The sequence below is a fragment of the Coturnix japonica genome, chromosome 1, assembly GCF_054131305.1.
Source record: "Coturnix japonica strain WE chromosome 1, WE-NBRP24, whole genome shotgun sequence".
Classification (NCBI taxonomy): Eukaryota; Metazoa; Chordata; class Aves; order Galliformes; family Phasianidae; genus Coturnix; species Coturnix japonica.
In genome coordinates, this window is record NC_140663.1 from 68,864,380 (window position 1) to 68,875,774 (window position 11,395).

Consider the following 11,395-nt stretch of genomic DNA (forward strand, 5'->3'; position numbering starts at 1 on the left):
TGGAGCAGGTCTAGAGGAAGGCCACATTAACAAAGGGCAAGGGAAGTGGTCAAGGCCAGTTTGGTTAGGGCCCTGGGCAGCCTGAGCTGGTGGGTGGCAGCCCTGCCTACAGTGGGAGGGTTGGAGCTCCGTGATCTTTAAGGTCCTATCCAATCTAAGCTATTCTATAATTCTGTGACTACAGTATCACAATAAATTGTATTTTTCAACCTGAAGGCAGATAATGAGGTTTCAGTTTTTTCCCCAAATAATCCTTGTATGTCTGAAATTACAGGTGAACCAAGGAAAACTACTAATCTGTTTAAACTCTAGCAATCAGCAGGCATGCTAGCATCTCTGGGATATAGCTTGCAGCATGAGGGACTTCCTAGGACTCTGGGATGCTTAAATACTATTGCTTTCTCAATTTTCATAAGCATTCTCTTCTCTGTAAATACCACTACAAATACAGCAGTAGTTTCTTGCATCTGTATGTTATTAGTGCTGCTGTCCACTCTCTTCATGCATTGTGAGTGAAGCCCTGAAATGCCTTCTTTCTGAAAGTATACATAGACTATCTCAGATACAGAGGAAGTTTGATGCAGATAGAAATTAGCAGTGGTTTTGCCTGAGATACCTAACTCTAAACTCTGGATTTGAATTAAGTTGGCACCCCCTGCAATAACGTTATGATCATAGAGCAGTTCAAAGTCCTGTCACTAACCTTTGAAGAGCCTTCTAACTTCATCTGTGAATTTAATTTTTCTCTTTCTCTTGCCATTCACTGGGTCACTTTTGATCAGTGCCTGCTTTTTCTTGTCTGGGGCTAGAAAGAGGACAAACATATTACACAGTGGTTATTTCCAGACTGTTCCTGAAAAGTAACTAAAAGGAAAGAACTTGGTAATCTGTTGTTAAACAGAATAATCATCTGATAAAAGAGATGGGAAGAAAGCATGGGTGTGCTACTAATGTCATGAATTGTACTATGCTAGTGTGGTAGTAATAGCTACAGTCTTCATTTGTAGGCAGAGATGTCAAACTCTGTTGCAAAAGTATAATGGTTCTCTACAGAGAAAGAAAACTAGCTGATAAGGTAAAAAACTATACTTAAAGAGATGCTTCTACCTTATTTGCCATTTCACTGCATATAGGGTAGGAATTGATTTCAGCTGAGAAGAAATAAAAAAAAAAATTCCATTAAGAACTGATCCTCATTAAGAATTTCTCTCCCTACGTGCTAAGCAACCCAAGGCCTTTAGAGTGCAGGAATGTAGACTTCAACCTATAAAATAGATGAAACTATTAAATTGCTTGTACGCGCATCGTCAGAGCCAAAAATTTTCTTCATTTTTGAGGATAGTGCATTTCTCTCTTCAAGAAGGAAAAAACCAAACATTGGCATATCCTTTCATGTTTCAACTTTTTTTTCCTTTGGAAGACTGCCACTTTCTCTGTGTCTGGACACGTTGTTTCGTACCACTGTAAATGATAGGTCAGGTATCATGTCTGTGTGATGGGATAGCTTAGCATCTTTCAGGCAGGGAGCAATTAGTTCAGGCTTCATTTATAGGCAAAATTTCATGCTAGTTGTGTTTTGATCTCCATTAGTGGTGTAATTAGGGGTGTATGCTGCAGTCCAAAATTGCTTGTGTGGTTGCTACTTCCAGGAGCCTCCTAAATGTGCTGTTTCTGTTTGTTTCTCTCCCTTCCCCAGATATCCTGGAAGTGCGGCAGAAACCAATTCTGATGACATAGCAGAGAGCGGGCACAGCTTTGGAGCCTTGTTGCCAAGTGCCTAACCTCAGCAGTTTTCTGTGCTAACACTACCATCTAGTGTCAGGAACATAAACCTCCGCAGAAAAAGGGAAGTCAAAGAATACCAGCCGATCAAAAGTGCCTCTTTCTTCCTTCCTCTGCTGTCATACACCATATGCATACTCGCAGTACATCACTTGAGTGTTTCCGACTGGAAGAGGACTTTCAACAAAACAAAAGAAGGGGCTGTGTCTGAATTGTGTCATTGCTTTATGAACAGTTTATTACTGGGTTTACTTTATAACTGAGAAACCAACAACATGTACAGAATGTGTTAAACTTTATATTCTTTGAAAGAAACAATTTCATAACGATGTACTAATGAACGTTGTTCCATTGACTCTCGCCCATACTCTCCTCGTTGGATTGGCTTTGTGTGTGTGAGCGTGTGTATGTGTTGAGACTGAAGGGATAAGATGAATTCCTGTTGAGGGAGGAAAAGGGAAAAGATGCTATGAAAACACATTGCCGTTTGGTTATGTGCAGTGGGTTAGGCCAGAGATTGAAAGAGGCTTAAGATGTTCCCATTCGTTCATGTGCCAGTGTTAGGACAGGAGAACTCTGCTGAAAAATTCCTGTATCTACCAAAGAACATTTTCATCCTCAAGAACTGGTGAAGAAACTGAGCCAGGGAAAAGAAGGCTAAAATGTGCTGCTATATAGTAAAGCTGAGGTTCATATCCACTACTAATGCTGCTTATCTCTTTTAGCTGAGTCCATGCAAGTTGGAAGCTAAAGTAGAAAAACTGGAAAATTCACGTGGACTCCAGAAACTTAAAATCTTATTGATAACCATCATCCTTCTTCATGCACTGGACCATAGTATGAAAAGTTGTCCTTGTGGTAGTGTTTGTGGCCAAGGAGGGCATGTGAGCTGATTAATGTCTGGGCAGCTTTCCCAGATTCTTCATTTCCTGGTCACATTCTGCTATACTGTTGTTACACGCCGAAGCACAGGGAGTTTTCTTTCAAGGCAGAAGGCTTAAATGTGATCCTGCTCTGAAAAGTGACTAAAAATGTCATAGTGGGGAGGTTTGGAAGTTGTGCCAGGAGCTCTCAGGAAAAATGCCTTATGTTTACAGGTAAAGTGCAGCTTTCTCAAAACAACACAACTGCTGTCCTTGACACATGAAGTCTAAATGATGAGTTGTTGAGTCTACTGCAGCTGGATTCCCTGCAGCAATGTGGGAGCTAGCCATGGCTCACTTTGTTTTTAGCTGCCTAACTGGTGAAGCAAAGTGTGGGGTAGCATGAGGCACTCTGATATACGCACAAAGATCCATAGAGAGTGAAGGTGCCATTTTTGTCACTTTTCAGATGCTGAGCACCCGAACTCTAATGCTGGTGCCATACTTACCAATATGATGTGTGCTCTGAGCCTGCACCTTTTGTCTCCCTCAAACTCAGCCTTTCCCAAAGTGCTGTGATATTTTCTCAATAGCATCTGATGACTTAACCTCTCAGATAGGACTTTCTGCTTTTTTTCCTCAGACCAAGTTCCATGGGAATAGCTTCACTACAGCATTAACAGATAGGTTAACTGTCATGCAGCCCAACATGATGAATCCAGTGTGGTAAGGTCTTTTCTTGTTTGAGGCTAGGCCTGGGAGTAGTCACCTTTGTGCTGAGTGATGGCATTTCTGAAACAGGCAGCCTGAGTGCATAACAGGGACGTCTGAGCACTTTCTGCTTGCTACAGATGTTTTATGACAGCATTAGAGAGAGAAAAAAAAAAAAAAAGTTCACTTTGTCATTGCCAGCACGGCCGCTTTGCATGTTGCAGACTGAGTTTTGCTCTGTAGGAGAGTACGCTTCATGTGAGGCTGTTCACACAGTCTTAACTTGAAGCCTGCAGGTGAGGTATCTGGGCCATCTTACCAGAAAGGTGGACTCCTGAAAGAGCAACTGAAATGTTCTCTCAGGGAACTTCATAGGCAGCCCAGGTGCTTGCTTGAGATCCCTGGCAGTGCACCTAAAGCCAGTCAGTGCAAGTACTCTCTCTCCCTTTAGCCATGCCGAGAAGTCTTCAGCTTGTAGACCTGTCCTACTCAGAAGCCTCTGAAGGTGTTCCATGTTCTGCATTTTCATATTGGAATGGGAAAGTGGTGCTGTTTTCTTTCATCAGTCACTAGAGAGGGAAGGGAGGGTGGGTTAAATATTTGTACTGCTACTGACAATTGATAACAGTTTGGTTAAACAGAAACAATGAACCCTGGAACCCGAATGGTAGGTACGCGAGTACAGCCTCGACAAAAGTAACTTGTAATGCATTTGGATACCAGTGTGTTAAGTTCAGACAGCTTCATGTCATGTGGTCTGAAAGACCTGAGCAGAACTTGTGTAAGGTTTTTGAGCAAATAGGGAAAGATTCTGAAGTAGCAGAAGGGCAACGTTATAGAAAGGACAGTGCAAACCTCAAGTCTGCTAAGCAAGAAGTATTGTCTGCTTTGTTATGTGTATGTGGATGAATCTGATGTATGGTTTTTGAAGGGCTGAATGTGAAAGTCCTGTAGAAGAATTAATTGATGTATTTTATCCTGCTAGCAGATGTGCAGTATATGCATAGAAGACTCACACTTTTTTTAAGTACAAAAGGGCTACAGGTATGCCCAGATGGATATTGCTGGTAAACAAAAAGTCTATTGAATGTCTGGTACTTTTGGGAGCAAATTAGATTTTCTCTGTTCTCAACTATTCACTCTAAGCAACTGACTTAGAGTTCTTGTATGTGATGAATTTCCTTATGTTGTGATCAGGTGATAGGGGAGAAAATGTGTATTTTATTTTGCTTTTAAGTAATCCCTAAAAAAATTGTAATGTATTATCCTCGTACAGACAAACTGACAGGGAAGATGACATAACTTCTGTCCGAGTCAGGGTAGCACAGCTGGGCCTTTAGCTTGCTATTGCACTATACCAAAAAAGAAAAGGGAATGTTAGTTAGAAACCTCTCACCCTTTTTAATTTGGAAAGGGGAGGGATGGGTTAAATTCTATGCTCTAAAGCAGTAAACCAATAGATTTGAGCCTCTGATGGCCATTTAAATTGCTGAGAAATGGACTGGAATGTTGTGCATGCTCTAAGGACTGCAGCAGTGTATGGGTGTTGATGTCCTGACTGTTGGAGTGTGGTGGTTTTCATTAGATTCATGTTGATGCTTGGCAACAGCTCTATCTGAGAAGGCAGCACCATTAACAAATTTGGGTTGCTTTGCAGAATCGTTTTTATTTACAGAATATCATTCTCCCTCAATACTAAGTTAGTTTCCCTTATCCTGCCCATTCACTCCCTCTGGGGACCTGAGGCTTACTGCATCAACTGACTTTCTTCACCTGTGTTGCATTTGTTGTCTGACAATATACAAGGCTGTATGTTTCTTCAGCCTGCACGGATTTTTCACTCATAAATTCAGCATGTAGAAAGCATTTGATTTGTACAGAAAGCTCTTAAATTACTTGTTTTGTATTAGCAGATTATTGCTTTGCCTTAGAGACCACAGTGTATGTAAAATCATATTCTCTTAGTGCCAGCCAGTGCAGGATGGGATCCAAGTCTCCTTTGAAAAGAAGCCATTTCTAGGAATTCAACAAATCTTTCAGCTGTCTTGGCAAATTCAGTCTGTGTTGGTTTGTGTTCCTTCTTTTTTTTGCTCTATCAGTCTTCATTGTTTACAAGGCTCGAGCATGTTGGGATTTTAATCCATGTTACTTGGTTTTCCATTTCTGGGCACAATGTGCTATCCTGAAAAGAGAGTTGTTTGAAAGTGATTTTTTTCAGAGTACAATGTTTTGCCTGAAGTGTATTATTTGACCGTGTTTTAATTTAACTCTTGGGTCCTTGGTTTTGCAAACATTTCTTCTGGCAGACCCTCATGTGCAGAGTCCTCTGCTGGTCACTGAGGTTCTCTATAGAACTCTGTATATGGAGTCTGCATAGAATCTACATGGTTAGGCTGTTGGGCTGCTGCTTGCCAATCACGAATGTTTTACTTCCCAGATGGTTGCTCACCCTGTAGTCTAAAGCTTCCCCTTATGAAAGATGTGAAATCTTTAGAAGTGCCTAAGTCCTGTTGTTTCAATGAGGTTTAAGAAAGAAATAAGTTGATAGTTCTTGGAAGAACTCTCCATCTCCTACAGTTGCACCCTTCCCGTTAGGTTTTCAGAGGTCATGGCTGAAAGCTCTGGAAAATGGAAGTCTTGAGGTCAGAGCAATTGGATGTCTGTGAATGCCTTACCTTGTTCTGTGTGATATGACTGAAAGTGTATGGTGCCGGTGTGTAGCAAAAATATGGTATCAAAAATAGGTGCAGTAGAAGCCAGTGGAAGGCATTTTTAAATAAGTAGCTTTTACACCAAACAATATTACATCTGAGCATAGGTGTTTGGATGCTTGGTCAAGACTGCAAGAAGGCTACAGTGTTGAACATTCTGTGTGTGTGTATGTGTGTGTATATGTATATATATATAAATACTCTCAGCTTAATTTTATTGAACAAACATAAGTTGCATGGTTTGTTTTTTGCCTCATTGATCATCAGTGTTGATTAAAAGATGCTGGGTTGGAAATCATGCTGGTACTGTATTGAGCCCTTGAAACAAAGTGCAAGGAGAACCTCTGTGCACCAAAAATTGAGTTGATTTTGAATATGGCAGCAGCAAAGAAGGTGTTGGACCCTGCAGCCAATAAACAGACCTCTTAAATGACTGCAAACTCTAAGTGTTTTCTCTCAACCATACCTGGTGATTTTTGAGCTTGAATGTATTCCTTAATGGTGGCACTCTGTGGCCCTTGTAATAAGTATTGCCAAATAGACACTCATGAGAAAAGCCTATTTACTCTCCATTTTTGTTCCAATTTGGGCAAGGCCTAACTTGGCTCTGCTTGCTGAATCACGTTGTATGAAGGGAAAAAGGGTTCAAGTCACTGCACTCCCGCATCTGTCTTAAAAGTCTGAGTTTTCCATTAGATGCTGACACTTGAAATAAAAGCAAAATGAAACAAACAAACAACAAAAAAAAACAACAACCCAAACAATCCAAAACCAAGCGACAGAAAATCAGCCCTTCTAAAGAGTTGTTTTCTTCTAACTAAGCTAGGTAGCCATAAGTGTTTAGGCTTGACTAGAGTGTAATATTGAGAAGCTACAGGGATTTCTTCGTGATAAATATAGGAAGAACTTCAATATGGACCTGAATAGTATTGTTAAAATGAGATTGCTCGTTAGCTCTTAACTGCTTTTGCTTCCTTAAGCTGTACTTAGCAACACCGAGTCATTTTTCTCATTTGAAGAATTGCGAGGCACTGCATCTTCCTTCTCTAGCTGACTTCTGTGACTAATGTTTCATAGTAGGCAGCTTCAGGGGTACATAACAATAGCTGAAATGAAACACAAGCAAATTATAAATGGAAGGTGATGGCAGCGATGCAAACTTTAATTCATATGTGAACCAGTGTGTTCATCAAAACCTGATGCCAACTAGAAATAGAGCGCCTTAAGCCTGTGCTAAGAAGTCTGGATGTGTTCCTTTGCTCTTGAAGATAGGGAGGTTGGTGGATCCTCCATCCCTTCTTTTGTGTGGAATTACACTGTGCTTGGGGAAAAACAGAAGGTAGATCATCAAGGAAGAAGAGTTGTTATTCAAGCTTGATTCCCCACAAGGAATTCAGAATTCTATACTTCCTATTAAGTATATCCACAGATAACCTGCTCATCTTCTCCTTATGTACTAAGCATAGATGGTAATTCATGGTGATCATTCTGACTTCCTTTTAAAGGTAAGAAAACACTTGATTTCATAAATTGTCAGTGATGTTGTATTTGGTAAGTGACCTATGGTTTTCTCTTCGGTATTGGATATTTGCTTTTTACAGAAGCCTGCCAGAAACATGGAAAGGTGTATCAGTGACTGTCAAACGGCGTAACTTTCTTCTAGCTCTATTTTCATGCTGTGTACCATCACCATCCTCCCGCTGGTTCTCGTGTACTGCTCCTGTTTTGTGCAGCTTCACAGAATTGTAGGAGTTGGAAGGGACCCCTAAAGATCATCGAGTCCAACCCCCCTGCCAAAGCAGGTTCCCTACACCACGTCGCACAGGTAGGTGTCCAGTCGGGTCTTGAATATCTCCAGAGAAAGAGACTCCACCACCTCCCTGGGCAGCCTGTTCCAGTGCTTCATAACATAACGTGCAGAGTGGTGTAGAGTTTGTCATCTATTCACCAGCTATTGAATAGCCAAGGAAGTTTGTTGTTCTTCTGTCTAAACTCTTTCAGTTTCAAACAGCACAACAGTGGCCAATGGAAGAAAGCACAGTTGTACGATAGACGTACTCTCAAGGACTCAGTAGTTCACGGTGCACTGGAAAGTCATTGTACACACACAGCTTTTCTTTACAAGTCTGATGATTTTATTTTTATCTCCTTATGTGCTCACAGTCCAAGTGAAAGGAATGCACACAAGATGTTTCTCTCATTCATTTATTCACATTTCCCATGGATTTTTGTACACTTCCTCAATGCATTAGAACTAATGAAAACATTATTACGAGTCATGTGAAAACTAAGCATCCATTGAAAAAACTTAGAGCAGTTTGAAGTCTATTAAGAGATCATCACATTCAGCATTTCCATTCCATTTATACTAAATCGTGCCACTTAAAATTGTTTAATGACGGTAAATTTTTGCACACAGGCACCAGCTACAAAACTTTAGCAGATGCAAATAAGTTAAGGCATCGGGAAGTAAGTCTTTAAGAACATTTTCAGTGTTACAGTGCTGCAAAGGGAGCTGAACTAGAGTTCCTGCTACTAAAACCTTACCTGTCTTCATTGGTTTGCATTCTGCAATGTCTTCATTTAAACTACAGATCTGAGTTTTCACATCCATCAGCACAAAGAGATTAAAGGAAGATGCTGTTGTGTTCCCAAATAGGTTGTTTAAGTACACTGCAAAAGACTTTGCAAACAGCAATCTGGTATCTTAAAATAAAATACACAACAAGTGTAATAATCTCTCTTAGAGATGGCACTGAGAAGTAAAAGAAGCTGAGATCTTCACTTTCTTTTCTTGGAGGTGCAGAAAGGTGGGAGGGGAAAAGGCTTTCAAGCTGCTGAAACATCAAAATTGCAACAAAAGGAAGAATGCATATCACCCATTAGACACTCCAGCACCTACGTACAGCTTTAACAGTCTAGGCATTCACTCTAATTAGGGGAGGCAACTTTAGGTCTGTCTGATATCTGGCTGTCCAATATATTAAGTATCAACCATGATACAGGAATGCCTCATTGTACAGGAACTCTGGTCAAAGTCCTTCCTTGTGTAGCCACTTAGTTATGAAGGCATAAATTGGTTTCTGTTCTCCCCACTAACTTGCTTTTAACTCAGTTTTCTATGTAATAATCACTGGCTTCTTAAAAATATCACTTCATTTCAATATTTAAATAGAAACTGAAGGTTTGTCATGGATTTGTTTTAGAAACAGTACTGAGAAGGATTGTGCTTTATAATTGAACACCAAGTCAGACGTTTGACTAACTTCTCCTGCTTCATAGTACAAATAATTGCAGGGTCACTAAGAATGATGTTGATTAAATCTCTAATTTGCAGTTAATCTTTCCCATTTTTCAAGCCATGCTTTTAAGACCATGTATAAGACAATGTAAGACATTGTAATTAACACAAGATTTCTATTACCTTTCCCTAGGCTTTACTGATAAACACATACACTGTTAAAGAATTGTGATGCTTCATCTCTGTTAGTCTTTCCCACAGCTAACAGAAGATATTCCTTGCCGCCATGAATATTGTTCTCCAGCGTATCAATGCTGTGACTGCCTTGCTTTGGAGGTGAGTCATTAAGGATACCTAGGAAGCTCAGTTTGTCTCTTAACTGTTTTAATTGGTCCACACTTCAATGTATATGCAGTTATGTACCCACGGGCTTTAGGAAATAAACATAAAACTAAGACCCCTGAAACCATCTGTACCGAATTACTCTTAAAGTGAGAAGCATAACAAGAATCTGCTCACCCCATCCAGCAATTTAACCTATAAATGATGCTGCATGGAGACAGGTTAAGACACTACAATCATAAGACAAATCAACTGAGCCCTTGGATGATACACCTGAGCCTATAAATCAACTTTCAGGCAATAGTTCTGTTTTTCATTCATACACATTTACTATGAAAGCCTTCAGCTTTTGGCCTCCAGTTCAGGTATCAGCAAGACTTTAGAAAAATAAAAACTGAAGAAAGTTATGTCAGTTATCAACAGTAAAGCACTAAGCTGGATGCAAGAAAATAAAGGCACAACTTTGTATTTATCGAATAATTCTTGACGCGGTACCTATATTCCCCTTACACTTGATTGAGTGTTAAAAATGGAACTCCAGTTATCTCAGTGAAGCTGAAATGTGAACAAAGGCCTTTGTTTCTGAACTTTGGTCAGGAGGGCTGTAGATGCTATCAGGTTTTCCTCCTTCATGGTTAACAGGGGGGAAAAAAATGGCCTTAACCTGAATTGTGCGGTCAACTAGGACTAAAAGCAGCCATTTGTTCCCTCATGGAGAGCTGGCACAAGAATCTCAAAAGGTACTTCTTTTTTTCACCACAGGCTGCCACTGTTACAGATTGTATCGGCCCCTGTGAGAGTTACATCATGCTGCTGCTGCATTAGTGAATGTTTGGTTTTTCCTTCTGTGCCTCATTAGCCAGAAGCAGGGTGGCGTGTTTCTTCCAAATCCCGAGCTGGTCCCTGTAACAAATCAGAAGTCAAATCAAACATTAGCATCCAGATCTCTGATAGTTCTCAGAGACGGAAATGAAGCAGAGAAATATTTATGAGGGAATTGCCAGCCAACTAGGGCAAGACTTGAAAAATAAAAGGATTAAATAACTGAACAAGGTCTGATGGAAACAGAGAACAAAACAATGTTCTACTCTGTGGATCTGTGAATCACTGCCATGTGGTTTGTTTCAACTCTGCTAAAACCTGTTACTAATTAAATAAGTGCGTGCTCCCTGGTTGGGATAGAAAGATCATCCCAAAGCTGTGAACCACTGCTTTAGGTAGTGCAGCAATGCACTGCAGTTTGAGCACACGGGAAAGATAATTATTGACATATGTTTGTGCATGCATTGGACAGAGTACAAGGTTTTGTAAAGATCCTGAACTTTGTCTTTCACAAAGCTATCTTCATCAAGTACTAGCAACTAGCAAGACAAGTACCCTTCCTGCTCTGCCTCTGCTGCGTTGCAGTGATAGCCCAACAGATGAGGGAAGAAAACATCAGAACCTTTGCCTCTGACTTGTCAGAAGCCAGTAAATGCCAGCTGTGGTTGTGGTCCAAGATAAACAGTCTTCCAGTTGTCCGCTTATACTATTGCACATCATTAGCTTGTTGCTACAGTAAGAACAGAACTGCCAGTTCTTCTCTAAGAAACACTAATTGTCAATAAGACTATGCAAGCTAACTTTGTATTAAATAGCTGGAGATGCAGTCTGCGAATCCCAGAATCCCCCAGTCCCAGAATCACACAAAGTCTGTAAGAGTTAAAACACAGTACAATATACATCGTTGCTGTTCGGGCACATTG

The 11,395-nt window shown here is 40.4% G+C and overlaps 1 protein-coding gene across 8 annotated transcripts in view; it reads left to right on the forward strand.

Annotated features, from left to right (window-relative positions):
* Window positions 1–6,501, forward strand: part of KIAA0930 (KIAA0930 ortholog) — a 58,927-nt gene extending 52,426 nt beyond the window's left edge. For all 8 annotated transcript variants that reach the window (XM_085543768.1, XM_085543808.1, XM_085543777.1 and 5 more), the window contains one exon: window positions 1,697–6,501. In XM_085543768.1, coding sequence (XP_085399894.1) covers window positions 1,697–1,737 — 41 coding nt within the window. In that variant the 3' untranslated portion in view covers window positions 1,738–6,501. The remainder of the gene's footprint in view (window positions 1–1,696) is intronic.
* Window positions 6,502–11,395: the final 4,894 nt, after the last annotated feature.